Source organism: Vulpes lagopus, chromosome 23, assembly GCF_018345385.1.
Source record: "Vulpes lagopus strain Blue_001 chromosome 23, ASM1834538v1, whole genome shotgun sequence".
NCBI classification, from domain to species: Eukaryota; Metazoa; Chordata; class Mammalia; order Carnivora; family Canidae; genus Vulpes; species Vulpes lagopus.
Genome location: NC_054846.1, coordinates 25,483,825 through 25,510,018, shown reverse-complemented (window position 1 = coordinate 25,510,018; position 26,194 = coordinate 25,483,825). Strand labels below are relative to the sequence as shown.

The 26,194-nt window shown below is 34.6% G+C and overlaps 1 protein-coding gene across 13 annotated transcripts in view; it reads right to left on the bottom strand.

The window, feature by feature from the left end:
- The window catches only part of ANKS1B (ankyrin repeat and sterile alpha motif domain containing 1B), a 1,017,748-nt gene that overhangs the window by 615,556 nt on the left and 375,998 nt on the right, over positions 1 to 26,194 (bottom strand). For all 13 annotated transcript variants that reach the window (XM_041737915.1, XM_041737908.1, XM_041737909.1 and 10 more), the window contains exon 11: positions 7,072 to 7,208. In XM_041737915.1, the coding sequence (XP_041593849.1) occupies positions 7,072 to 7,208 (137 nt within the window). The remainder of the gene's footprint in view (positions 1 to 7,071; positions 7,209 to 26,194) is intronic.

The following is a 26,194-nucleotide window of genomic DNA, read 5'->3' as shown; positions in this document are numbered from 1 at the left end:
GTATGTTGCCAAATTGAACACCAATAAAAAATAAATTTATTATTAAAAAAAAAAAGAATAACTGGCCCCTTGACTTTTTCTTTTCTTTACCTCTATGGCCTGTTTGCTTCTTTTTGATAGGGTCCCTCACTAGCTGCAAAAGAATGCACCCTGCAGTCATTTCATTGTGTTGAATTCCACTTAGGATGGAATTTAAAGTATGAGGGATAGAATTTAAAGTATGAGGTAAGATCTGGATAGTACGAGGGACACTTCAAGATATCAGAACTTTCCTATTTTTCAGGTTGACTTCCTGTTAACATCTACTTACCTTCACTAAAATGTTATTATAATGTTCAATATTAAGTATATGTTTTGAGGGTTTCTAATATTGTGCTAACAATAGACTCTTTCTCTGCCTTCACCTAGGGCCATTTCCTGAACACTCTCTTTTGTCATTTTACACTTGATATGTGTCATAAAACAGAAGAAAGAAGCGGGAAAAAAATCATCTGACTAAAACCACCACCAAGAGCACAGCTCAAGAATCCAGTGCTCTAACAACTAATGCTTTACCCAAAGTATCTCCTGTGTCCAGTAATGCCAAGAATATTTGAAGTTTGAAGCTAATTGCAGGTAGTCACACCTCCTATTATAAAATTTAACATTTCAGTCCTCATCACTCCTATCTCTCCAATTAACTTTGTTTCCTCTTTCCCATTTTCTACAACCAAGTTTAATTTCCTGCATCCAAAATAAAAGAAAAACTCTTTCCTCAACTTTGCCTTTCCTTCAACACACTGCCATATTACTTTCTTTCCTTTTACCACCAGACTATTCAAAAGAATAATCTGCAATCAATGCATTGCTTTTCACCAACTCTTCAACAATCCCTATTTTAAGCTTCTACCTTTTCTGCATTCTTGAAGGCCTTTGCCCTCAAAACCACCAAATAAAGTGACATTTCAATCTGTCTTTTACATCATCACTCTATGATTTTTTTTTTAATTTTTATTTATTTATGATAGTCACAGAGAGAGAGAGAGAGAGAGAGAGAGAGGCAGAGACACAGGCAGAGGGAGAAGCAGGCTCCATGCACCGGGAGCCCGATGTGGGATTCGATCCCGGGTCTCCAGGATCGCGCCCCGGGCCAAAGGCAAGTGCCAAACCACTGCGCCACCCAGGGATCCCACACTCTATGATTTTTGACAATTTGACTAATCTCTTCTTTAACTTTCTTTTTTCCCTTTATATTCATGGTAATGTTTTGTCTTTTTTATATCTCTCAGTGCTCCTTCTCTCTTGCTAAGGCCTTCCTGAAGTATATGTGAAGTTATTAAACTTCTCCCTTCTCAATTTCTTCATCTATAAAATTAAAATAATAATATCAATTCTAAAATACTACGAAAATTAAATTATATTAGGTGTTCGACAAATATTATATTGCTTAAGTGTAAATATTTCCTAGCACCCTATCTTTGGTACTATTTCCTTTCACCATCAAATTCTGTAACTGACTATAAAATCTTCACCTTAAGCTCCAATTCTCTCATCAGAGCTCCATTCCAGTATTCCTAATTTGTATATCATGCCCCACACTCAATATGTTTACAAAACCAAATTTATCATCTTCCTCTTCATCAAAATGAACTTCTGCTCAAGTCTTTCCTATATCTATAAATATCATTTCAAAATCCCAGCCAACTGGGCTCAAATCATTAGTCATCTTTGACTCCCTTACATCTAATCCATCTCTCTACACACTAAAGCTTTATCCAATTTGCCTTTTGAATCAAATACCACAGAAAAAGTACAAAACATCATAACCAAGTGGTATTTATCCCAGAAACGCAAAGTTGAATTAACATTTATAATAAAACAATTTAACTTATTAAGTTAACTAATTTAACTTATTAAATTAACTTATCAACAGAAAAAAGGAGAAAAAAATGATATGATTAGCTAAATATATACAGAAAAAGTTAAAAAAAAATCAACACCCTTTTATGCTAAAAACTCAGCAAACTAGGAGTAGAATGGTCCATATAAAAATTTATAATTGATATTATGCTTAATACTGAATGGTTTCCCTCAAAGCTAGAAAATAAGGCAAGGATTTTTGGATTTACCACTTCTATACACCATTGCACTACAGGCACAGCAGTAAGGAAAAGAAACAAAAGATATAAAGACTAGAAAAGAAGTAAAACTGTCATTAATCTCAATGACAGACACAACTCTAAGAAATGTATTTCTATTTAAAAATTAAACTTTTAAAATGGAATTATCCAGCTGGCACGATAAAAGGATAATACAAAACTCAATTGCATTTCTATATATTGACAACAAACAATTGGAAAGTGAAAGTAATAAACAATACTAAAGTATTAAGTCAATGAGGACAGGAAAGGCTTTTTCCATGTAGGAAAAAAAAATAATCTCAACTCCTACCTCACACCACACAACAATTTGAGATGGATCATAGAACTAAATATAAAAGCAAGAACCAGAAAGCTTTTATTTAAAAAAATGTGTATATACATATATTCACAACCTGGACAAGAAACAAAAAGCACAAACCATGAAAGAAAAAAAAATTGATACACTGGCTATCACCAGAATTAAAACATTCTGTTCACCAATGTCACCATTAAAGATATTTAGGCAAACCACACACTGAGGAAAAATATTTACAGTACAGAAACCTGATAAGGACCCATATCTCTAGGAATTACAGGACAAATCAACAAGTGGTAAATTAAACAACTGCATTATAAAGCCTTGCATAGGCATGCCTCAAAAGATCTAAGAATGGGCAATAGCCACAGGAAAAGGTGCTCAACATTATTAGTCATCAGAAAAATGCAAATTAAAACTCTAATGAGAAATCTTTTCACTCCCATAAGAATGGCTAAACTAAAAAAAATTTAAAAGTCACCAAATGTTTGAGAGAAGGTAGAGAAACTAAAATTCTCACACATTTCTGTTGGGGATTATAAAATGGAACAACTACTCTGGAAAATTTTAAGGAAGTTTCTTATAAAGTTATTTACTCTTCTATCTATGACCCAATAATTCTACTCTTTGGTATCTATATGAAAATACATAGCTATAAAAGATGTAACATTTTCATTCAAAACATTTTCATTCAAAATAGTAAAGAGCAGAAAAACACAAATATTTATCCACAGGAAAAGAGATAAATTGTACTATATTGCTCCAAGAGAATACTGTTCAGCAAAAAAGAACAATATGAGCAAATCCCAAAAACATTATGTTCAGTGAAAGAAGTTAGACACTGACATACATAAAACACACATACACTGTAGGATTCCATTTATATAAAGTCTAAGAACAGACAATCCTAACCTATGGTGATGATAATCAGAAAGGAGTTATTCTAAGGTGGGACTGGGTATAGTTGATTGAAACAACTTTCTGGGATGATGATAATGTTTTAATATCTCGCCTTGAGTAGTGGTTACACTTACATATACAAATAGTCAAAATTCATCAAATTGTGTTTTATCTTTCAGTTAGGGGGAAAAAGATGTTTTACCACAAAAACCTTAAAAAAACCCAAAAAGTTATTACAGGTAGCATATGATTAGTAGAAAGAAGAAAACTTGGTGTTTCAACAGACTTAAAATTTATTCAACAGTAATAATTTTTCAAGTATTTAGAAGTACTTTCTCAAGTTTCAAAATAATTTTATTTTCCAGCATATGTAAATAAACCCAGCCTTGTGAATTCATCTAAGTAGAGAAACTCAGCCTTTTGGGTCAATATACTGGAGAGAAACAAAGGTTTACCAGTAGCATAAAAATATTTCAGCCTCTGTGAATTGAAAATAGAATGCTTCACAATCTGGAGAATTTTGAGACATGAAAGAGACCAAAGGAGCAAAGGTAAAAAGATCAAACGCAAGATACAGGACTAACAGCTGTGACTTAGTGAGTTAGTAAATATGCTAAATAAAATCAAACTTAACAAAGCACCACAAGTAGGTAACTTCCAAGTTATTAACACACTAATCAGAAACACATGCAAGGTGTAATCAGGCCTACCTCATTGTGACAGCAAGGACTCCTTGGTTATAAGAGATATTCTCCATTTACAGGTAGAGTTATGAAAAAAAGTATATTACGTTAAGACATGCATATGAGGCAAGGAGAAGTAACTTGCTCTAAGAAGTCTCCACTGAATGAGATGAAAGTTTTGTTTTCATCTCTCATCTATTCTAGGTCACTCTTCTCACAATAAGAATGAACACATCTGCTAATACCTAGGCAAATAAATGTAAATTCATGGATAAGAGTTGTTCTTATACTTTTATTTCCAAGGCTCATCATCAGTTTTAAAAGTGAAACAATAATTTCAACCATGTTATTAATGTGTAATTAGTAAATGAAAAAAAAGTTTGAATACTGCAAGTCAACCTAATTTCACATTTCTTGCATTTCCACACATAAAGCCAGAATTAGCAAATACTTTAGAGGATTAAACCTGTGATCAAAAATATGGGCTCTCATATAAGCTAGCCAATAATTATCTTTTCTTTGGAACAGTAAACTCTTGACAGTGTTCCATCCCTGACACACCTGTGACTTGTCAGAACACACCAGGGAGTCCACTACTTTATCCATCTAGCTGTCCCCCATCCACACCCTCTAGTCTCCAAGCCTTTTTCTGAAATCACATGTCCTATTTAAAATCCCTCATAATTACTTCCATTTGAACTTTTTAAAAAATTTATTTATTTGAGAGAGAAAGAGAGAGATAGTGAAAGACAGCAAGACAGAGCACAAGTGGGAAGGAGGAACAGGCTTCCCACTGAGCAAGGAGTCAGATACCGACACTGGCATCCCAGGACCCTAGGATCATGACCTGAGCCAAGGCAGATGCCTAACTGACTGAGCCACCGAGGTGCCTCCGCTTGAATTTTCTATTCTCTGCTTTTTACAATGAATATGGAGTCCAGAAGATCAGAACTCATAAGAAGAAATAGGTAAAGCACCAAAGTCTCTGAGGTGAAAGGAAGAGTAGCCCAATATTCTTTTCCAACTACACACCTTAGCTGCTTCTGTCCTATTATATATATACTTACAGGCTGCACTGGCTCAAATTTAAATACCATCGCCCTAGTTTCCTGACTTTCTCACTTAATTTTTTCCCTTCCTAAATCATCATTACAACATTTAAGAAAAGAAGGTGGAATGAGTTGCCTTCATAAATATTTAATAACGACAAAACCAAGTAATCAAGTCAAAATGGAATTTTTGGCCACTGCTACTTTTTTCAATTTACCAAAATAAACTAAAATAAAAGTATGACAGAGAATACAAAGAAGAATTTATAGAGTAAGATCTCTTAGAGTTGATTAGATTACAAATACACAGAAAGAAAGAAAGAAATTTGCGTTTTATTCATTGGGTGACTAAATGCGTTTACATTAGATAATTTACGTTGATATAAAAATGTGTTTAGTAATGGACGTCACACTCATTTACATATAAGATAACCTCCTACCTAAGTAATTAAAAATGCTGAAAATGTAATGACTGCACAGTAACACCAGAAACACCTTCATATAATGAGAGAACCAGTGAAGACAAATGTGACATTTAGCATCTAAATCTGGCTGTAGTGAGGTTTATTTCTTGAAGCAAATGAACTAGATCAATTTTTTCTGAAAAGAAAGAAGGGATCTATGAAGACATTTCCTCCTCCAGTAGTTGGGACGCTGCGTGAAATGTTATCTTGCCTGAATGAACCTGAGCTCCATCCTCATTAAGATGTTGTACAAATGCAAGAAGATTTTTCTAATCTCTGAGCAGGACTGGAAGAGGCAACTATTACATTGAGAAAAAAAAGAGAAGGAACTTTGAATCAGTTGTACAAGTTCACCCCTTTAGAGTGTCAATATCCTTACCCATAACACTATGACATTCCCTTGAAATTAATGAAGGTTAAATGAAACAGTTTATGTGAAAGTGTTCTATAAGCTACAGTGAATATATGAAGTTAAAATACCATTTTATTCATGAGGATGATTATAATGAAAATAAACTAAAATAAATCATATTGAAGATATTAAGCAAATCATTGCTCATTTAGACCAAAACAGTCCTAAAAAGAGACATTTCTCTTGCAAATTGGCTCAAAGGATTTGTTCATACTATATATCTAAGTAGATGGTGAATGGCATTGATTGGATCCAAAGTCCCCCTCTCTTGGATTTTGTGAGGCCCATTCACAATGAGCCAGGTTGAGAACACCACCAATTCCATGTTCTGAGTCCATCTGTTGGCAAAAAATGTAATGCAAACAGCTTTATAAGTGCTATTTTCAATGAAATATCACAGAACAGCTTGTTCCAATGATATTTCTAAAGCTTGCCTGCAAACCGCCTACTGGGAAATCCAACTGAAAGAGGAGAGGGGAGAGAAAGAAACCCATACAAACAAGTGAGAAAAGTTGAAAAATAAAAAAGAACAAAAGGTAGAGGGAGACAAGCTAGAAGAAAGTGAGCACTGGAGACAAATAAGGAGCAAAAAGAGATGCACTATCAAACACAGACAAAATTAGTTGTAAACCATAAAGAATAGAGAATTTAAAGAAAACTATCAAAACAACTTGGTTTGGAAGATAGAGAAGTGATCACAAATAATGCAACATGTCCAGGAAAATGAAGACAAAAGTAGCAGGAAAACTCAGAAAACATGTAACAGCTCAATAATTAGAGCATGATTATCAAAACGTGAGAGGAAATGATGTAAAATAGCCATTTCTCTAAGTTTCACTTGTTTTTCTCATGTAGTATACAAATTCATTATTCCAAAAATAATGAATTTTCCAAGGAAGGATGTTCCTTGGAAACAAAGAAGGATGTTTCCTTGGATGTTTCCAAGGAGGGAAACATCCTTCTCTAAGTCTTTCCTTTTAATCTAAAAATGTATTTGCAAAAGAAAAATTTGTTTAAATGTACTTGCAGATCATAAAATGTTCTAGGCATTGCAATATAAGGAGTATACATGCAATGATTCAAAAACAATATACACTACTGCAGATGATGTCATTCTGGGCACTTACCTGAGGTCGAATTACTTTTACAATATTTTTGAGGGCAGTGTCAGGGGATGGAGGTGAGCAGTCAGGTGTTGGGCCTGTCGAGCTGTTTCTATGGTTACTATTTCCTGGAGCAGTAATTGCTACCTCAGATGCATTATCTGTGAATAAAAATAAAACTGCCATAAACCTAATCACTCAGTTTACCTTTCAAGACTTGAAATCACTTTAGTCAACACGAATTGAGATTTCAACTTAACAACTGGTAACAATTACAGGATCATAGTGAAGAATATGCACAGAAGTATATTTTAAGGATAATATTCATTGAATGCTTTGCTTTCTTTTGGAATGGTAACTATACTCTGTAGTATTATTCCAAGAAGGAAGAGTACTATTATTTATTCCTAATGATAGATCACCCAACACAGCTATCAAGACTACATTATACAAATTGCCCAAACTTCATCTTAATTAAGATGAATATAATTTTTTATATGATTGGGCTAAGTTTTCCCCATAATCTTTCAAATGGGTTTTGATCTTTATTGAATTGGAAGTTTTGTATCTCCCTGAGTCATAAAACCCAAATTCAAGCCTCTTCAAATCACTTTTCCCAGAAATCCATCAAACTGTTGAGAAGCATCCCAGTGAATTAACCTGAGGAAAAATTGACATTTGTGCACAATAGTTTTGCAATGTAGACTGACACAAAACTATCACAGCCAGATAAGCACATCTTCTTATACAAATTACTTGAATGAAATTTCAAAAATCTCTCCATTATGTTTAGTATTAAGGGTTGGAGGAGAAATAAAGTGATGACTTTAAAACCAGCAACATGCATAAAACTTTCTTCTTAAATTTTTATCAAAACTAAATAACAAAAAAGATGCAGTTTTGGAATGTTTAATATACTTGGAAAAGGACGGAAAATTCTCTAAATAACTCTTGCTAGCCCACGGAAATTATATTATTTTAATGATAATTTGGCAATCCTCTACAGCTTTGTATGGAGACTCTTGCAAGTTCAAATCTAAAACAAAAAAAAAAAATCCAAAAAAACCAAAAAAATTTGTTTTCATTAGTTCCCAATAATTTTCTGTCCTAGACAGTTGAACTCATGCAAAGGAAACTAAGACTGTGAATTCTTTATAGATTAGCAGGTTTCTCTGTTCCATGGCCATTGTCTACAATCCTAAGTAAACAGTAATAATTCATGAAAACACCTCTTGCTTATTAAAAGCGAGGGGATAAAAACTCTACCCATCATATAAAATATAAGTCAGTTACACTGGGGAGTCCAGAGATAGGCTTGTGAAACAACAACAGAAAAATACAAATGTGACACATTGAATTAAATAGATCATTTATTAAATATGTCTTAAAAGTACCCAGAGTTCACTCCTGACTCAGGTTTAATGGATAAGATGAGATTTGAATTAGTGTCTCAAGAATATGCAGAGTTTTAAAAGATGGTCACGTTAGGTGTTCTTCTGACTAGGATAGAATTGTTATGAGTAAATATTGAAACAGAGATAAAATATCAGTCAGCAAGACAATTAAAAGAAGCCCCAGTTCTCTCCCATTTGTCCCTCCCTTTCATTCTTTCAGCCATATAATCTAAAAACATTTATTTGGGGGCAACTATGTGTCAAGCAGTATGTTATGTTCTAAGGATAAATTAAAAAGAACCTCTAGGCAGAGAGTGGAAGGTAAAGAAGGATGAATCGATGGAGCACAGAGGATTTTTACAGCAGTAAAACTCTTCTGTACAGTAGTGTTGGTGCATCCATGTCATTATACATTTGTCTAAGCTCATTGCATGTGCAGCATCCGGAGTGAACCCTCGCATAAACCATGGACAATGGATGATAGGGGCAGGTCAATGTTGGCTTGCTGACCATAACAAGTGTACCACCACAGCAGGTAATGTGATAGTGGGGGGGAGGTGTGCCTGTGTGGGTGTGGGGCATGAGAGAAATAAACCTCTATACCTTCTGCTCCATTTTTCTGGGAAACTGAAACTGCTTTAAAAAAAATATAAATTTTGATAAAATGTCTAAAAATCCATGCCCTCAAGACGTATATAATCAAATGTGACATCAGACACATAGACAAAGTATAATGCAAATGACTTAAGATCTGATAATAAAGGCAGCACAATGACACACCAAGAGGGGAAACAATCACCAGACCATGGCTGGGAAGGAAGAGAGGCCTGTGAAAGGTTTCCATTTTCAGGCAAGAAAGCTTAGACGAAACATAAAAACCTAAGGAACGGCATGGAGGTAAAAAGAGCAAAGACAAAGCTGTTATCTTGTGTTAGGGAAAAGCTGAGGCTAAGTTTAAGTAGAAGGAAGTTTTATTAGTATACAAGTATATATTTAATTCTGTAGGCAGTGAGAAATATTGAAAATTTTTAAGCAAGAAGTGACACAGTAATAATAATAATAATAGCTAATATTTATTGGACTCCAGTGAATAAATGTTAGAGGCCTTATTCTCATTATTTATACTCTGTTGCAGTTTTCAAATTATTGTTTCTCTGTGTTGCATTCTGAATAGTTTTTAATACTCATTTATCCAGTTTATGGGCTCTTTCCTCAGCAGTGTCTAGTCTATCAAACCATCTTCTTAATTTCACTTATACTTTACCATTCTAAAATTTTATTTGCTTCCTTTTCAAATATACAATGTCACCAGTTGGCATTTTTCAGTTTCTTAACAATTTCAAGCGTGCTTGTATTTGGTAGAAAAGAGCATAGCAACACAGTTGTTTTTTTTTAAAATCTATGCCTGACAATTCCAATATCTGAAGCCTTCATGTGTCTGTTTCTGGGTCTCTCACTCATGGTATTTTCTTCTATTTTCTGTCTCATCTTCAATTCTGTGCTACTTGTTACTCAACTTTTTTTAGCACAAGATATTTAATTCTTTGTCTTTTAGTAAACTCTAATTCAAAAAAGCAACCAAACTTATATTCTAATACCAGATGCTGACGTCTTGCCTGCTCAAATGTTAGACAATTTATTTTAACCTCTCTGGATATCAGTTTTCTTAACTTTAAAAATGAGAATGATTAATAATAACCGTCTAGAAGAAAGTTGTGGTTTATGTGCACAGATAAAAATGAGAGAATACATGTGAAAAGTATCTAGCATGTTATCAGGCACATAACACGGGTTTTATTTTTCCCTATCAAATTAAATATTATCAGAATTAAAACATAGAAAATAAAATCCAGAAGGAAAAGCAAAACTAATAATAATAATAGTAATAATAATAATAATGATGCTTTGCAGATAATACATCTAGAGTAAAGACTGTGAATACTTGGATAGAATTTGAGACCAGTATCTTTTAGCTATTCACACGAATTGGTAGAGACAGAATTTAATTCCAGGAATAAGAGGTGATCCCTTGAGGAATGATTCACTGCAAGGGCTGGCCCTGTGGACTACCACTGGATCAAAATCAGAAAAACCGAGGGGTACTTTATGCAGACTGTAAGGCAAAAGCTTTTTGAATGTTTCTTATAAGTAATTTAATACATAGTACAAGACAGTGGGTAATCAAGTACTAAATTATTTAGAAAAGATTGTAACTGTCTCCATCTTCTGAATCCAAGATCTGTACCATTACACTGATAATTTGATTTTATACTACCTTGCGTTGTTCATTATCTCTTCCAGACGAGGTTATGTTTTTGCAGACACTTATATTTCCCTCATCCCCTCCACAGTTCTTAGTTCAATACCTTTAAAAATACTAAATGAAATAAAGTGAATAAAGCAAAACCTGTATGGCAATGGCAACCATCAAAAATGCCCTTAATTACATGGAGAAATGTGATCTGGCTTTTGTAATCAATGGTCTTTTTTTTTTTTTTGAGAAAATCCAAAAGAGAAGCATATTTTAAATACCCTTTATTATTTTTAAAACACCTATTATCCAGTGGAATCAGCAAAATGACAGTCTGTGTCCAAGACGGTTTTATGTGGTCAACCTACATTTTTTACACCTGCAGCTACAAAACATTGCTGACGAAAAGGAAATGAGGTATGTAAAAACTACTTAGAGAAAATTTCTAAATATACTTGCAATTTCAGATAGAAATAAGAGACTTATCTTCTAGTCAGCTTCTCTGACTACACATTAGCTTATGCATTATGACTGTCCATTTCCTCTAAAACAACAAGCTTAGAAAAAAATCTAGCTTATGTGAGCTTTTAAAAGTATTCTATGAATACAAAATAATCCACACGCAATGCTACAGAGTGGAATTTTAACATCATTCACTAGCATGTACTGAGCAAAAAAAGTGCACCAGAGACTGTGCTAATTGCTACGTAGCTGACAAACAGAGCGGAGATTACTTGTGGCTGGGGTTCAAGAAAAGTGTCATGACAGAGGCAGTGACTAAGCAGGTCTCTGACAGATCAGTAAAATTCCATGCATGAAGAAATGAGTGGGAAGGGCACTCCAAGAGTTGGAGGTGCAATGAGCAAAAGGTAGAAAATGGAAAAGAATTAGGCACATTTGTCAAGTAGAGAGTTCAGTTTGAATAGGATATTAATGGAGGAAACACCAACAAATGGAGGCATCATAAAACAACAAACCTAACCTGAAACACAGCCTTTTTTTTTTTTAATTAAAGTATAGCTGACATACAATATCCTATCAGTTTCAGGTATACATTGAAGTGATTTAATATTTTTACATATTATGAAATGATCCTCATAGTAAATCTATTTCCAAACTGTCACCATACATTTTTATCAATTCACCTATAGACAGACACTTGGGTTGCCTCCGTATCTTGGCTATTGTAAATAATAAATACTACAGTGAACATAGGGGTGCAAATACCCATTCAAATTGGTATTTTCATTTTCTTTGTGCAAATATCCTGATGTGGAATTGCTAGATTGCATGATAGTTCTACTTTGCATTTTTTGAGGAACCTCCATACTGTTTTCTAGAGTGGCTGCACCAATTGACATTCCCATCAGCAGTGCACAAGGGTTCCTTTTATTCCACATCCTTGCAACAGTTTTTTGTCCTTTTAAAAATAGCCAATCTGACTGATGTGATAATAAATATTGCTGCTCCAGCTTTCTGTTTGTTTCCATTTGCATGGAAATACCTTTTCCCATGCCTTCACTTTCAGTCTATATGTACCTTTAGATCTGAAGTGAATCTCTTACAGGAAGCACATAGATCGATCTTGTTTGTTAGTTTTAAACCATTTGGCCACCCTATATCTTTTGATGGGAGCATTTGGTCCATTTAAAGTATTAATGGATAGGTATGTACTTAGGGCCATTTTGTTCATTGTTTTCGTAGCTCTTCTCTTTTCTTCGATTCTTGGCCTTTTTCCTTGTGGTTTGGTGGTTTTCTTTAGTGTTATGTTTGGGGTTTTTTTCTCTTTGTTTTTGGGGTACCTATTGTAGATTTTTGTTTGTAGTTACCATAAGGTACGTTCACGCACATGCATATGTGTGTGTGTGTATATAAATAGATAAAATCGGGCATAACAGTTGTTACATTAAATATGTAGGGAAAGAAGTATCCCCCAACAAAAACACAGATGGCTGCAATTAAGATGTCAGCTGGGTCTATGGTTTCATTTGAGTTTGACTAGGAGCAGTTGGCTTCACTCACAAGGTCGTTGGCAGTACTGGATTTTCAAGAGCTGTTGGACTGAGGGCCTTAGTTTCATGTTGGCTGTTGACTAAAAGCTCCTCTTAGTTCCTTGACACGTGGGTCTCTCCACAGAGGCTCACAATGGGACGATCGCATTCATTGTAGTGAATAAGCCAGAGAGCAAGAGAAAGCTAGCATGATGGAAGCCAGAGCTTTTTTTGTAATCTGATCCTGGATGTGATTAAAATATTTTTGCCATATTCTAATCAATAGAAGCAAGTCACTAGGTCCAGTCTACATCAAGGGAAAGGGGCAACACAAGGGCATAGATACTAGGAGGTGGGATAAATGGGAGTTATCTTAGAGACTTAATATCCACAGTCCTGCAGGAAAAAGCTACTCTCAAACTACTGATGGCAACAGAAATGGATACAGCCATTTTGGAAAGCAACAGCATTAAGATCAGTGCCTCCTGATGGCACAGACAACTTACCTTGATTTGCTAGGTTCTTTCTCAGTTTTAAACCTGGAAGTCCTATATCCTGGGAACCCCTTCAGTCCTGGGGCTTGGTTAGTCACCCTACTCTGGAGCCAGGCTGTGGGGTTTAAATCATGACTCCACACTTACTAGAAATGTGAACTTGGGTAAGTTACTTAATTTCTCTGTGCCTCAGTTTCCTTATCTGTAAAATAAAAATAATAGGATATTTGTGGAAACTAAATGAGATAATACATGTAAAGTGCTTAAAGCAATGTATGGCACATAAAAAGTGCCCAGTGATATTAAATATATTAAAATATACATATCCATCCTTTCACTAGGGTATACACAGTTATTATCCCAACTGGGACACTTTTGGCAGTGAAAGGGAGCTCTAGTAACAGTTATGCCAGGTCAACAAGAATAAAAGGGAACACTCAGGGAAAGTAGGATGTATGATCTTTATATGTGATTCCCACTGAAATTTATATCATAGAAATAAAAGCACCTCCAGTAAGACAGGTGCACAATGATGTTTGTTTGTTGTTCTTTTGTTAATAGTGGGAAAATAATACAAAATGAAGTGAAGGCTCATCAACCAAAGTGGAATAAATCATGATACATAATACCATCCAATATTTTGCAATCTTTAAAAGAATGAATTGTAGTGATACCAGCTGACTTGAAGGAAGTCATTTGAAATACTGTTGAATGAGAAAAATAGTATGTGCAAAAATATATATGGCTTTCCTTTTTTGTAAAACAAAAGGTTTACGCTCAGAGGCAAAGACCGAAGTTTAAACTTCAGTAACCCAAACTTTTATGGGTCTGTCCCAAGATGCTGGGAGGGTCCCTGGAAAAGTCTTTGTAAATTTTATAAAAAGTAAAATATTTTAATTGTAGTAAGTTAAGATCTCTTCAAATTTTTTCCAATTCCAGTTTCCTTGCTTCATACTTCTCCTTGTTTGGGGTAGTATTAAAATGGCTGGAGACATTTTTTTTTTTTTTTAAACTGACTAAGGAGAAGATGAGTTTGGGATACATTTAGTTTGGGTTCAGTGGGACATATTTGCAAGGTTTAAGTCACTTCCTCATATAATCCAGATGTTAAAATGGCATCTGGAAATTTTCTCTACCACCTCTTGTGCCAACTCGCTTAGTATGTAATCATAAGGTTTAGAGCACTACTACAATATGAGTGATGTTGAGATGTGAGTGTGACCTAGAAATATTCGTGTACCAGAAAAATGTGATATGTACAGGAGTTAGCACATGGAAAGTTCTTCCAAATCTTATATCTTAGATATGAAAGAAGAGTTTTATCAAATTTGACAACAATCCTAAAAATTTTTAGAGTGGCAGTACCAGTAACAGATTATGAGGCTGAAAAGAAATTTTCTACAAACTAATTTAAAAAAAACCCTAATTTTGATCAATGATGCTAGAGGAAAGACTGAATTACTTTATTTCTCTACACTAGCATTATCTAAGAGAAATATAATGTGAGCTACATATGTAATTTTCAATTTGCTAGTAGCCATGTGTAAAAAATTTGTAAAAATAAATTAATTTTAATAATATATCATTTAACTCAATTTATCCAGGATGTTATCATTTAAATTATTAATAAAATATTTTATGTTCCTTTTTGTATACTATGCCTTCATAAGCTGGAGTATAATTACACTTTCAGCATGTGAATTCAGGCAGTAAACTTTCATTGGAAATACATGATCTGTATTTAGATTTTGTAAAATTAAAGTTGGAAAAATAGATTCCACTAAAAACAAAGTTGTTCTAAACATGCTTAAAAGTTTTCAAATAATTGAATTGAGTAGCAAAAAATTATTTTCCTTTAGTATTTGCATTCACATTGACAGAATTGTTTCATTGCTTTTAGAATTGATTTAATTTCAAAATAAAATAATTTCAGGGGATCCCTGGGTGGCGCAGCGGTTTAACGCCTGCCTTTGGCCCAGGGCGCGATCCTGGAGACCTACGATTGAATCCCACGTCGGGCTCCTGGTGCATGGAGCCTGCTTCTCCCTCTGTCTGTGTCTCTGCCTCTCTCTCTCTCTGTGACTATCATAAATAAATAAAAATTAAAAAAAAATAAAATAATTTCAGTTTCAATATTATGTCTACCCAAGTTAAGTAAGTTCCCTGACTCAATATCATTAATAGGAAAGTCAAAGGTATTGCATAAATTTAAAGTTTGGATCCTGCTAAAAAATGTTTTAAAATGTTTTGTGAGGCATTTAGTTCTAATTTTAAGCAAATTATTTTCATTGATTCTCTTTTTACTGTTGAGAATAATCTTATCAAATTTACTATGCAGTTGCTGATTGTACCTCTTATTTTCCACTTTATGGTCTTCAAAAAATTTTTTAGACAATGAACATCTTTTTTCAGCTTGCTCTGCCACAGTAAATTACAATTACTATTATCATAAAGTTTGTAGTATATCATATTCCAATCTCTTTCTTTTTTCTTTACTGTTTCAGTCATTGTGTGCAAGGTGGAAAAGGAGATGAGATGAGGGAAATGGGGAAACCCCAGTAATTTCAGGAAAATCTCAGCCCTTCCTTGGTCCACTGGAACTTATGCATGCTGGCCTTCTAACACCATTAGACTGCATGGGAAATGAATTTTCTGCAAGTTTCTACAGTTAATTAACAATAGAAAAAAGGATAACCTTGCTCACAGACAAGACAATCCCTATGAATGGATACAATGAAAGAAAAAAGTTGCAAACTAATAGGTATGGCATGATTCTATTTTGGTAAAAAGAAATGAAACCCATATGTATATACACATACATGCTTTTCTTAGCTTGTATGCTAAAGGAAATAAACTGAGCTGTCAGCATTGTTTACATGAAAGTAGGTTAGGAAGTAGGCACATTTGGGTGAGGCAAAATGGGGGAAATTATTAGTATTTCCCTTATAAAATTATGCATTGTATCAGGTTTTAATTCAGAACTACACACATATATTTGTCATTTGTAAACCACCCAATATAGAAAAAAACTTTTTCAAATACAGTATGATTTATTATTTATTATTAATTCATAATTTCATTACGTTATAACCTGACATCAGGACTTGATTATCTGATATGTTGACCATCTCTGTGACCTAGTAAGTAGTTGGCTTTTCTAAGTAATTTACATATGTGAGAAAAGAATATATTCATTCTCTATTGATGTGTACACAGTTCTAGATATGTCTATTAAATCATGATTGATGTATTATTCAACATAGTATGTTCTTATGTTTCTTCATTTTTCAAAATTCTCAGTGAAATATGGTATATTCAAATCTTGCACAAATTGTGGAATTCAGTTTTTCTTTGAACTCCTATCAGTTTTGGCTTTTAATATTTCAAGGCAATGTAGTATGTGAAAAACACGTGAAAAATTGTGTGACCTTATACTTCTTTCTATACTGTTTGATTCCTTAATTGTTATGTAGTAGCTCTCTTGATCAGTTTTAATGTTTTTAACTTTCAATTATGTTTTGACTGATGATATTGCTTTAATGCCTTTCTTAGACTGGCTTAACTTGATCTTTTTTAACCCCATTGTGTCATTTGTATTTATGTTTGACTCCTGGATAAAGCATATAGCACTATTTTTAAAAATTGCACCCCATATGATCATCTTTGTCTTTTATTATTTTCTATTTTCTGGTTTTGGTTTGCTTCTTTATTCTTTTATTTTCCAGCACTGGTTTAGAATATATAAATTGTGTTTTTAATTTTTGGTTTCTCTTCAAATTTTTACTAGAAACATTTATTTAAAAAATCAAAATTCAGGGATCCCTGGGTGGCGCAGCGGTTTAGCGCCTGCCTTTGGCCCAGGGCGCGATCCTGGAGTCCTGGGATCTAATCCCACGTCGGGCTCCCGGTGCATGGAGCCTGCTTCTCCCTCTGCCTATGTCTGTGCCTCTCTTTCTCTGTGTGTGTGACTATCATAAATAAATAAAAAATTTTTTAAAAAATTAAAAAATCAAAATTCACTGTTTCTTTGTCTTTCTAGCTTTTTAGCCTACTTTACTTACTCTCTCTGATCATAAACCTCAATCTTCTTTGTTTTTATTGTCTGGGAATTTAACACCCTTGGCTGTACATTTTTAGCAGTAGGCCTGACCTCTGGCTCCCATTTGAAGGGGGGCCCTTTTAAATTCCATTACCCTGAAGGATGCAATTTTCTTATGGATCCTGCCCATTTCTGGGCCCAGTCACCAGATAAGGCTGCCATTTAGGTTCCAGTTTCTATTTTGTGTTTCTGATCCAATTGAGGATAGAAATATTTTCTTTTCTTTTCTTTTTTTTAGCACAACTAGAATTCATAATTTTCTCACTTTATATTTTATCCCTCATCATGATTTTTGATGCACTGGATAACAGGGGAAGGGTCACTTTAAAATAACCTGACAGACTTGTTGAGTTGTCAGGTCATGTTATACTTTAATAATCAGAAAAATGTATAATTGATTTTAAAAAATCAAAATAACACAAGTCTATATATACCAGATGTTCATTCACATTTATACAAAAGCTATTCACAGAAAAAAAGAAAGAAAAAAATGGAAAAGAAATAAACCAGAATGTTAAAATTAGTTACCCTGATAGGTACGATTCACGAAAATATTTTACTTTTATTTATTTTGCTTTTCATATATTTTTTGAACAAAATTTAAAAAGTATTCAATTTTATAACGAGAGCTTATTACAATAAGTTATATGTAAGTCTATGATGTTAAACTTATTTTTAAAGGCTACTATTAGAACAAATAAGCATTATATTCACAGCTATATTAAAAATTATTATACTATGCTAAAAAATAATAACACCAATATAACAGGTTTTCCTAAGGGAAACAATTAAAAGATACTTAAAATGAGTTCACAGGTTCAGAAAGACTCTGTATTGCTATGTTTCAGAATTTATTTATTTATTTAGGGTTTTTTTATGTTTTTTTTTCATGTTTTTTATTTAGACATATCACTCCTCCCCACACTTGGTTAGAGTAATCAAAGCATGCTTCTGTTGAAATGATGATCCAGAAGCCTCATATTTACCTGTGACTTAATGTCTGCTTACTTTTACATTTTCTAAGGAAAGAAATGCTAGGTGGTTCACTGCTCTTGACTGTTTATAGCACAGTTTTTAGCATTCTATTATTCTTTTCATTTCTTCTATTCACAGGAAAGAGACACAGAAGACACTAGATGACTATTCAGTAATGATTTCAATGGTTCTATAAGAAATGAAAGGCATAGAAAAACCTATGTGATTAAATGGCACCTACAGTTCTTTCTCTGGGTTCTGTGCATAAATAGCAGAATAGGATATCCCACAGAGAACAAATGTAGCCAAGTTTGGCAGTAAAATATATAATTCTGGATGCAGTAATGGTCTCTTTGAGCCCTATTGATTTAATAGGTACCTAGAATGCTTTAAGCTTTTATTTCACAATGTATTGTAGATAAAACCTCTCCTATTACTTTATGTCTAATGTCTTCTTTTTCTTTGTGTCTCATACACCTAAGGGCCTGGAAAATAGTAAGTCCTCAATAAATAGCTGTGGAACAAATGAATGAATGAACGATCTCATAAAAAAAGTTCTAAACAGCAGGACGGAACACTGAAGGAAGAGCTATGGATAATATACCGAGAGTCACAGTGACTTCTCAATGACAGGTTTGCTTTTGAATTATAATCTCTTTCAACAAACTATTCATTTATTTGGACTTAGTTTCCTCAACTGCAATAGAAAACATGATGATAAATGTGATGAAATGAGAGATCTGGAAATATTTTGTGCAGTAATTCCTGGTGGAGTTTAAATAATGAAAATACTTTTAACTATTTTTCTCAACTACTCAAACCTAGTTTGTTAATTCTCAAAAATAATACCTAAGAATAAGCTATTTTTGTCTTTTCATTTTTTCATAAATCACCTGAGAGACCAATGAAAAAACATTCTATTGTAAGTTTCTTGAATGTGTGTATTCTAATATAAATATAAAATGTAATACACTGGATAAGATCTAGAATAAAATACAGTACTGTAAAACTGTTACTTTCTAAATGTATAATGTGACTGTGGTTGGGTGTTAGTTAATACTGCTAATGTACCTTAATTAAGAGTGTGGGAGTACCTAAAGAGAGAACTAGGAGTTTTAGTGTAATATTACATTAATAATACAGCATCTATGGAAAAGAATATAAAATGAATTAGTGAGATTGCTAGTTGATGTATCTGACATGTCTAGACAGTGGAGGGAGGAAAAAAGGTTAAATATGAGACCACAAGCATTATATAAAATTTCTTTAAGATTATATTTTCAGTACAATGTTATTTCCAACTTAGTGCTGTATGCAGCAGCTGCTAAACAGAACAAAATTAATAAGAGTGAGTCCACGAAATAACAACTTAATTATTAAAATGGACTGTAATTACACAACTGCAAATTCCCATGAGCTATGATTTGTTTCTGTGAGGAGCACTGAGAATAACTCTTGTCAAGTGTTCAACCAGTACACCAAACAAGATAATCTAAATTGAAATATTCTGAAGCATGAGCAAAAATGGAAGTCAAAATCTATATCCTTAATAGATGAAGGCTTATTGCAGGAGAAGTTTCAGTATTTTAGAGATAGTATGTATCCTTAGCCTATTCAGCTTTCTTCAAAGAGGGAGATCACCCACATATTTAACATTAATTAGATAAAAGTGAATTGTTTTGACATGATCTATTTTAACTTTCCAGATGACTGTTATTTTTAATTATTTTCCAATTATAAAAGCAATATGTGTTTACTGCAAAAAATTTGGACAATACAAAAAAGTATGAAGAAGAAAACAAATAACATGTCATCTTAGCATCAAGAGATAGTACAAGTAATATAATACCTTTTAGGTCTTCTTTTCTCATGCACATACACACAATAATATTTCCAACTAAATTTGTATCAAATAGTAAATATAAATTCATTCATTCAATAGATCTTTATTAAGTGGCAACTACATGTCATTATGAAAATTTGAATAATTAGATATTATTTGAAAACATTATAGATGAATCTATTCTTTGAATTTATTTTTTTAAAGATTTTATTTATTTATTCATGAGAGAGACACAGACAGAGAGGCAGAGACATAGACAGAAGGAGAAGCGGGCTCCCTGTGAGGAGCCCGATGAGGGACTCAATCTCAGGACCCCAGGATCATGACCTGGGCCAAAGGCAGATGCTCCACCACTGAGCCACCCAGGTGCCCCCCTATTCTTTGTATTTATTATTATTACTTAATTATTCACTTGTTTTAACTTTTGGTTATCTCCAATATCCTCTTATTTTCAATTGATTAGAACATCCTCTAGTACTACTTCACAAATAGTCATGCTATAGCCTTATCATAAAACTAAACAAGTTTCCAACTCTTCCTATTTTGTTTGGAAGGAAAAATTCAAGATTTATCCTGGCAAATTCAAAAGAATATCAAAATATCATGATTAAGTAATTAAGTAATTAATCCATGAACTGTGAATGTGGTTAAGAATTTGGTCTCCAGAGCTGAATATCCTGTATTCAAATTCCAGACCTGCCATTTTCTAGCAAGCTCTAAACTTTTTTGTGGCTTGCTTCCCTTATCTGTAAAATGGGAAAGAATAGCTACTTCATGTACAGTTTAAGATTAAATGAATTAAGACACACAAGGTAAGTATTCAATAACATTAGCTATTATTTTTTCATTAATATTTATATTAAGTATCTTTTACGTGGCAATGATTTTGCTAGAAGCTCTGATTGCAAGGGTAAACAGACAGGCAAGATTTTGAACTTTATTGGAGAAACAACTGAAACATATTAAAATAACCTCAAAATAACTGTGTAATTGCAATCAAAGTACGGACTATAGAAAGTAAAATTAGAAGGTGCTAAAGAGAAGAAAACAGAGGCATCCATATACTTAGTCTGAGGCATGGGTGTGTGTGGGCACCCACAAAGGAATTTTCCCTGAGGAGGAATATATGTTGTCTACTTGGGGGAAAGAGAAGGATAAGGGACAGTAGGAGCAAAACTTGGTTCAGGCACGTGAAGCCCACAGGTAGGAAGGCACTTGCCCCCATTAAAGAACTAAAAGGAACTAAAGATGGCCAGTTTGGGAAGGTGGAAATTCGTGAAAGATGAGGCTAAAAATGAAAAAAAAAAAAAAAAAGAAAAAAGAAAGAGAGAGAGAGAGAATGGTACATCATTCAGGGCATTTTGAACCTTATTAGGGATTTGGGTCATTTTTCTAAGAACAATGACAAGACACTAAAAGGTTTTAGCCAGAGGAGTGATGCAATCAGATTTGTGATTTCAGAGGCTATTTTGGCTGAAACGTAAATAATAAATTCGAGGAAGGAAAATAAGACAATACTTTATTATTAAAATAATCTCTAAGTTGTGGTTAGTAATAGTAGAGAAACAGGGACATTAGAGGTTTAATTAGGGATAGAGAGTAAGTTATAAAGTTAATTTCATCCTAACATCGATGGCTGTTAAAAATTCCAAGACCTGATGACTGATTGAATATAAGAGCTGATGGAAACAGAGATGGCAAGAATGACAGCCAGGTTTCTGCAATCAGATGAATGATTAAAACACTTACTAAGATAAGGAACCCTACATGAAAAACAAGTTTGGAGAGAAAGATATGAGTTTAGCCTTGGCTAGGTTATGGTGAAGGCACCTTTGAGACATATAGGTGGAGATATTCAGTGGGTGGGTGGATGGATGGATGGATGGATGGATGGATGGATGGATGGATAGATGGATGGATAGATGGATGGACAGGAACATGGATGAGGCAAAAGTTGGGAGAAGTGGTATGGCCTGGAGGGAAAATTTGGGAGTCTTCAGCATGTTGTCATACTATGGATAGAATGACTTAGGAAGAGGAAAAAAAGTATAAAGAATAGGGAGGACTTTGTCTGAAACTGAGAAACTCTTAACGTTTAAAGCAATCCAGAAAAATGACAGTGGTCAACATGGAGAGGGAACAGTGAAATAAGATGAGAGCTGCCTTTAGACAGCAGAGAAAAGAAAAGGTGTCAAGATGGAGGTGTCACTATCCTGTGGAATGCTGCTGAGACACGTCCACTCAATTTTGTGATCTTAAGGTCATTGGTACCTTTAGAAAGTATATTTGGAGAAAGCTGTGAGGAATGGGAACCCAAAAAAGTAGCATGGCATGGAAGAAAAGGAAAACAATTAATGTCCTGAGAATACAGAGGGATGGAGAGAAGCTGAGGAGTCAAGGGAAATCAGGGGGCTTTTTTGTTGTTATTTATTGTTTTCAGTGTTCGTTGTTACTGTTTATCATATGAAATAGGCTTATGCAGATTTCAATATTAATATGTACAATCCAGTGGAAGGACAATTAAAAATCAGGGGGGTGAGTAAATGACCGAAAAGGTCACATTGCTGAGAAGCCACAGGCACGTAGACGTGTTAGAAGGAAAACTCCTCCACTCTAACAGGATGTCCGGGAAAGAGGAGGGTGCAGGGGCACCTTGTAGACTTGGTAGAGAACGTCAACACAGCTCAGTCTCTACTAATTAGAATATGAGGCCATTTGCTAAGAGTGAGACACAAGGCATGAAAAAGTATCTGCGGTTTGAGGAGAGTACAGTAGAGTGAGTGGAATGTGACACAGTGTGGAGACCTCACTTGACTGTGGTGAGCATTAATTTATTTCTTATTTTTATTAATTTATTTTTTAATTTATGTTTTTCTGAGGGGGTAGGGGTGGAGGAAGAGGAAGAGAGAGAATCCTAACCAGGCTCCACGCCTAGCATGGAGCTTGACTTGGGGCTGGATCCATGATCCTGAAATCATCAGCTAAACCAAAATCAAGAGTCCGATACTTATCCAACTGAGCCACCGAGGTACCCCAGTGAGCATGAATGTATGAATTAATGAATGTTTACCCCCTTTGTATATATATTCTAACGTCCTACAGGAGGCCACAGATGACATCATAAAAAGCCAATGCCCACCTCCAACATCATCACTTAATAAGAGTTTATTGTATGTTTAGATATCTTATTATTCTACAGTTCATGTTATTCATACATAGTACAGATAAAATTGACTTGATGGAAAAAGCATAATTTTCTTTTTGTTTAGGATGCTGGTTTCCAAATATAGCCAACTTCCATGAATTTGAGCAAACTGAGATGATTATATTTTCAAATTGGTAAGCTGTCCCATATGGATGAAGGAAGCAGTTAATTTACCAGGATTTCTCTGCAGGTACTGCTGCCCTAGTTTTCTCTCTTTGGCCCCTCTATAGACCAACAACTGGGTTACAAATTTACAACTTACCACTTTAATAAATGACTAAGACAGTACTGAACACAGAGCAAATGCCAAATAAATAATTGCTGTTTGATAAAAATGGTTCTTATCAGCAAGGCCAGTATTTGTATGTAAAAGAAGGCTTCCAAGGGGCTTAAATATAGTTTGCTCTCCTAAATGAGTTAAACATACCCACAGAAATCATGTTGACACTACCCACTTGCTTAGCAAAGATAAACATTAGCCCTAGTCCAGTCTGAATTATTTTAATTTCAAAATTTTGGCATTAGAATGAAGGCAGCTCCACACTATTTCAAAAAATATATATTTTGGTATAAATAAGTTACGGACTCACTCTCACACTACTACCTATTTCAGGATGTTGGGGGAGTGTCGTGGGTTGTGGAGGATTCTTCACGGGAAGGACATCTTCATTTCAGGGTGATCACAGTCCAGTAAGCACATTAGCAAATTGAATGGAAGGAAGCATGACCCACACTATCCTGGCATGAAACTACTGACTGTGTCCTTTTTATCAGAGATCATCTATTCTCTTCCAACAGGATTGGAAACAGTCTTCACTGGTGTTGTTATAAATTGCTCATTAATCAAGATGGATTTATTGAGCATCCATCGTGTGCAAAGCCTGCACTAAGGGATTCAAAATAACAGGTTGCCTAGTTACCATAAAATGGAAAAATTCCCCTGTGATGGTTAAAATTAAATGAAAGGCGGATAAGAAAACATTATCTTTGATGGCATCTGACTATTTCATAGAGGCTTTTTCTGCCATTACAGCCATTTTCCCTTAAAGAGAATAGTCATTCATTCATTCACTCACTTAATTATTCATTCATTTATGCAATTGAGTTCCCACTGTGACTATGTAAGATCCTTTGCTTGTTGCAGTAAGGGAAACAAACGTGATTCAATCTTGGCTGCATGAGCACGAATCTTAGCAAATTCACCAAGCAAGGACTGGGCTTCTGCGATCTTTAATGCACCTAGTTCAAGAGCATTTGTTATTTCATATGAAATATGTAGTCTTTGAGGCATTAGTAAATAAGATGCTTCTTGCAAAGAATATCATTCATTTGCTGGCTGAACTGTAAAATCTTGTTAAATATAGGTTTACTAATAAGTTGCTTTCATATTTAAATTAAACCAGTGAACGTGATAGATTTTTTTTATTTTGGATGAGATCTACTTGGTACTGGCTTAGCTGGTTAATAAATAGAAAAGACCACAGACAGGGAACTAATTTGCATACTTAACTGTGATTTTCTGTGAAAGTGCATATTCTGTATCCATGAATGACATTGTCAGTCACAATCAAGTTCCTCAAGTGCAGAGCCTCTGAAATGAGCAGAACAGGCAGTGTCTGGCCTCAGAGGCCCAGGATCCTCCCTTCTATGATCGAATGTGTGCCCTCAGTTATAGTCCCTGCAATCACTCCTTAGGGATGTTGCAACAAAGCACTACAATCTGGGTGTCCTAAACAATGAAATGTATTGTCTCACAGTCTGGAGGAGAGATATCTGGAATCAAGGTTGGTTTCTTCTGGGGCCATGAGGAAAGGATCTATTCTGAGCCTCTCTGATTTGTGCATGGCCATCTTCTTCCTCTGTCTCTTCACATCATCTTTCCTCTGCATTCTCTCTCTGTATCTAAATTTCCTCCTTCTTATAAGGACACTAGTCATGCTGGATGAGGGCCCACCTAATGACTTCATTTTAACTCCATTACTTCTATAGACTCTATCTCCAAATTCTCCAAGTAAGGTTACATTCTGATGTACTAGTGATTAAAAGCCCAAAAAGGAGAGGCAGGGCCTGATTCAACACATTACAATCTCTTTAAAGACCTAGTCATCCCTCCATCTCTCAGTCTCTTCAGGAAAGCTTCCGAGTGCAATTCCTGTATGTATAGAAATCCTCAATTTATCTATAAACTGAAGCCATGTAATCAGCACAGTTAACCAAAAACTATAAGATGCACTCCCCTAGAATATGATTATTTAGCTTCCTTGGCTACTTATTTTCTAGATGGCAGAATTTTCAAAGGAAGAAGGGATAACCTCCATACTTCATATCCCTCCTCTTTGTTCCTCCTTCCTCTCCTTGCTGCCTTGTCGTTGTACTGCCCATCATCTCTCTCTCTCTCTCTCCCTCTTTTGGCTGAGACTGAACACTGATCTGCTAACTAATTGTCCTGTCTCAAGTCCTATCTCTGTCCAATGTATTCTTCATATTGCTTCCAGAGAGACTGTTCTAAAAACAAATATCCATAACATCATGGATATCCCTGCTTAAAGTGTCAGGTGAAATCCAAACTTCTGCATGTCATCTCTTGTTCTTTTATGCATCTTTCTTTAGTAGTATTCTCTGCCTTAACCATTGGTCATATCTCTGAACGCACTGTGCTCTTCCATGCCTCTGGATCCGTGCGCACATCTCTCATTCACCCACACACCATATACTTTCCGTTCATGTACCTAATTCTCTTTCTTTGAGGCTCAGGTCGGGCAGTACCCCCTCCAGTAAGCTTTCACTCAGTCTTTCCCCTTCTACCCTCCTAGAAGACCTTATGCTCACCTCTCTCATTGCACTTATGACCCTTAATTTTAACACATTCTAAGCTTCTAAACATCAGGACTTTCA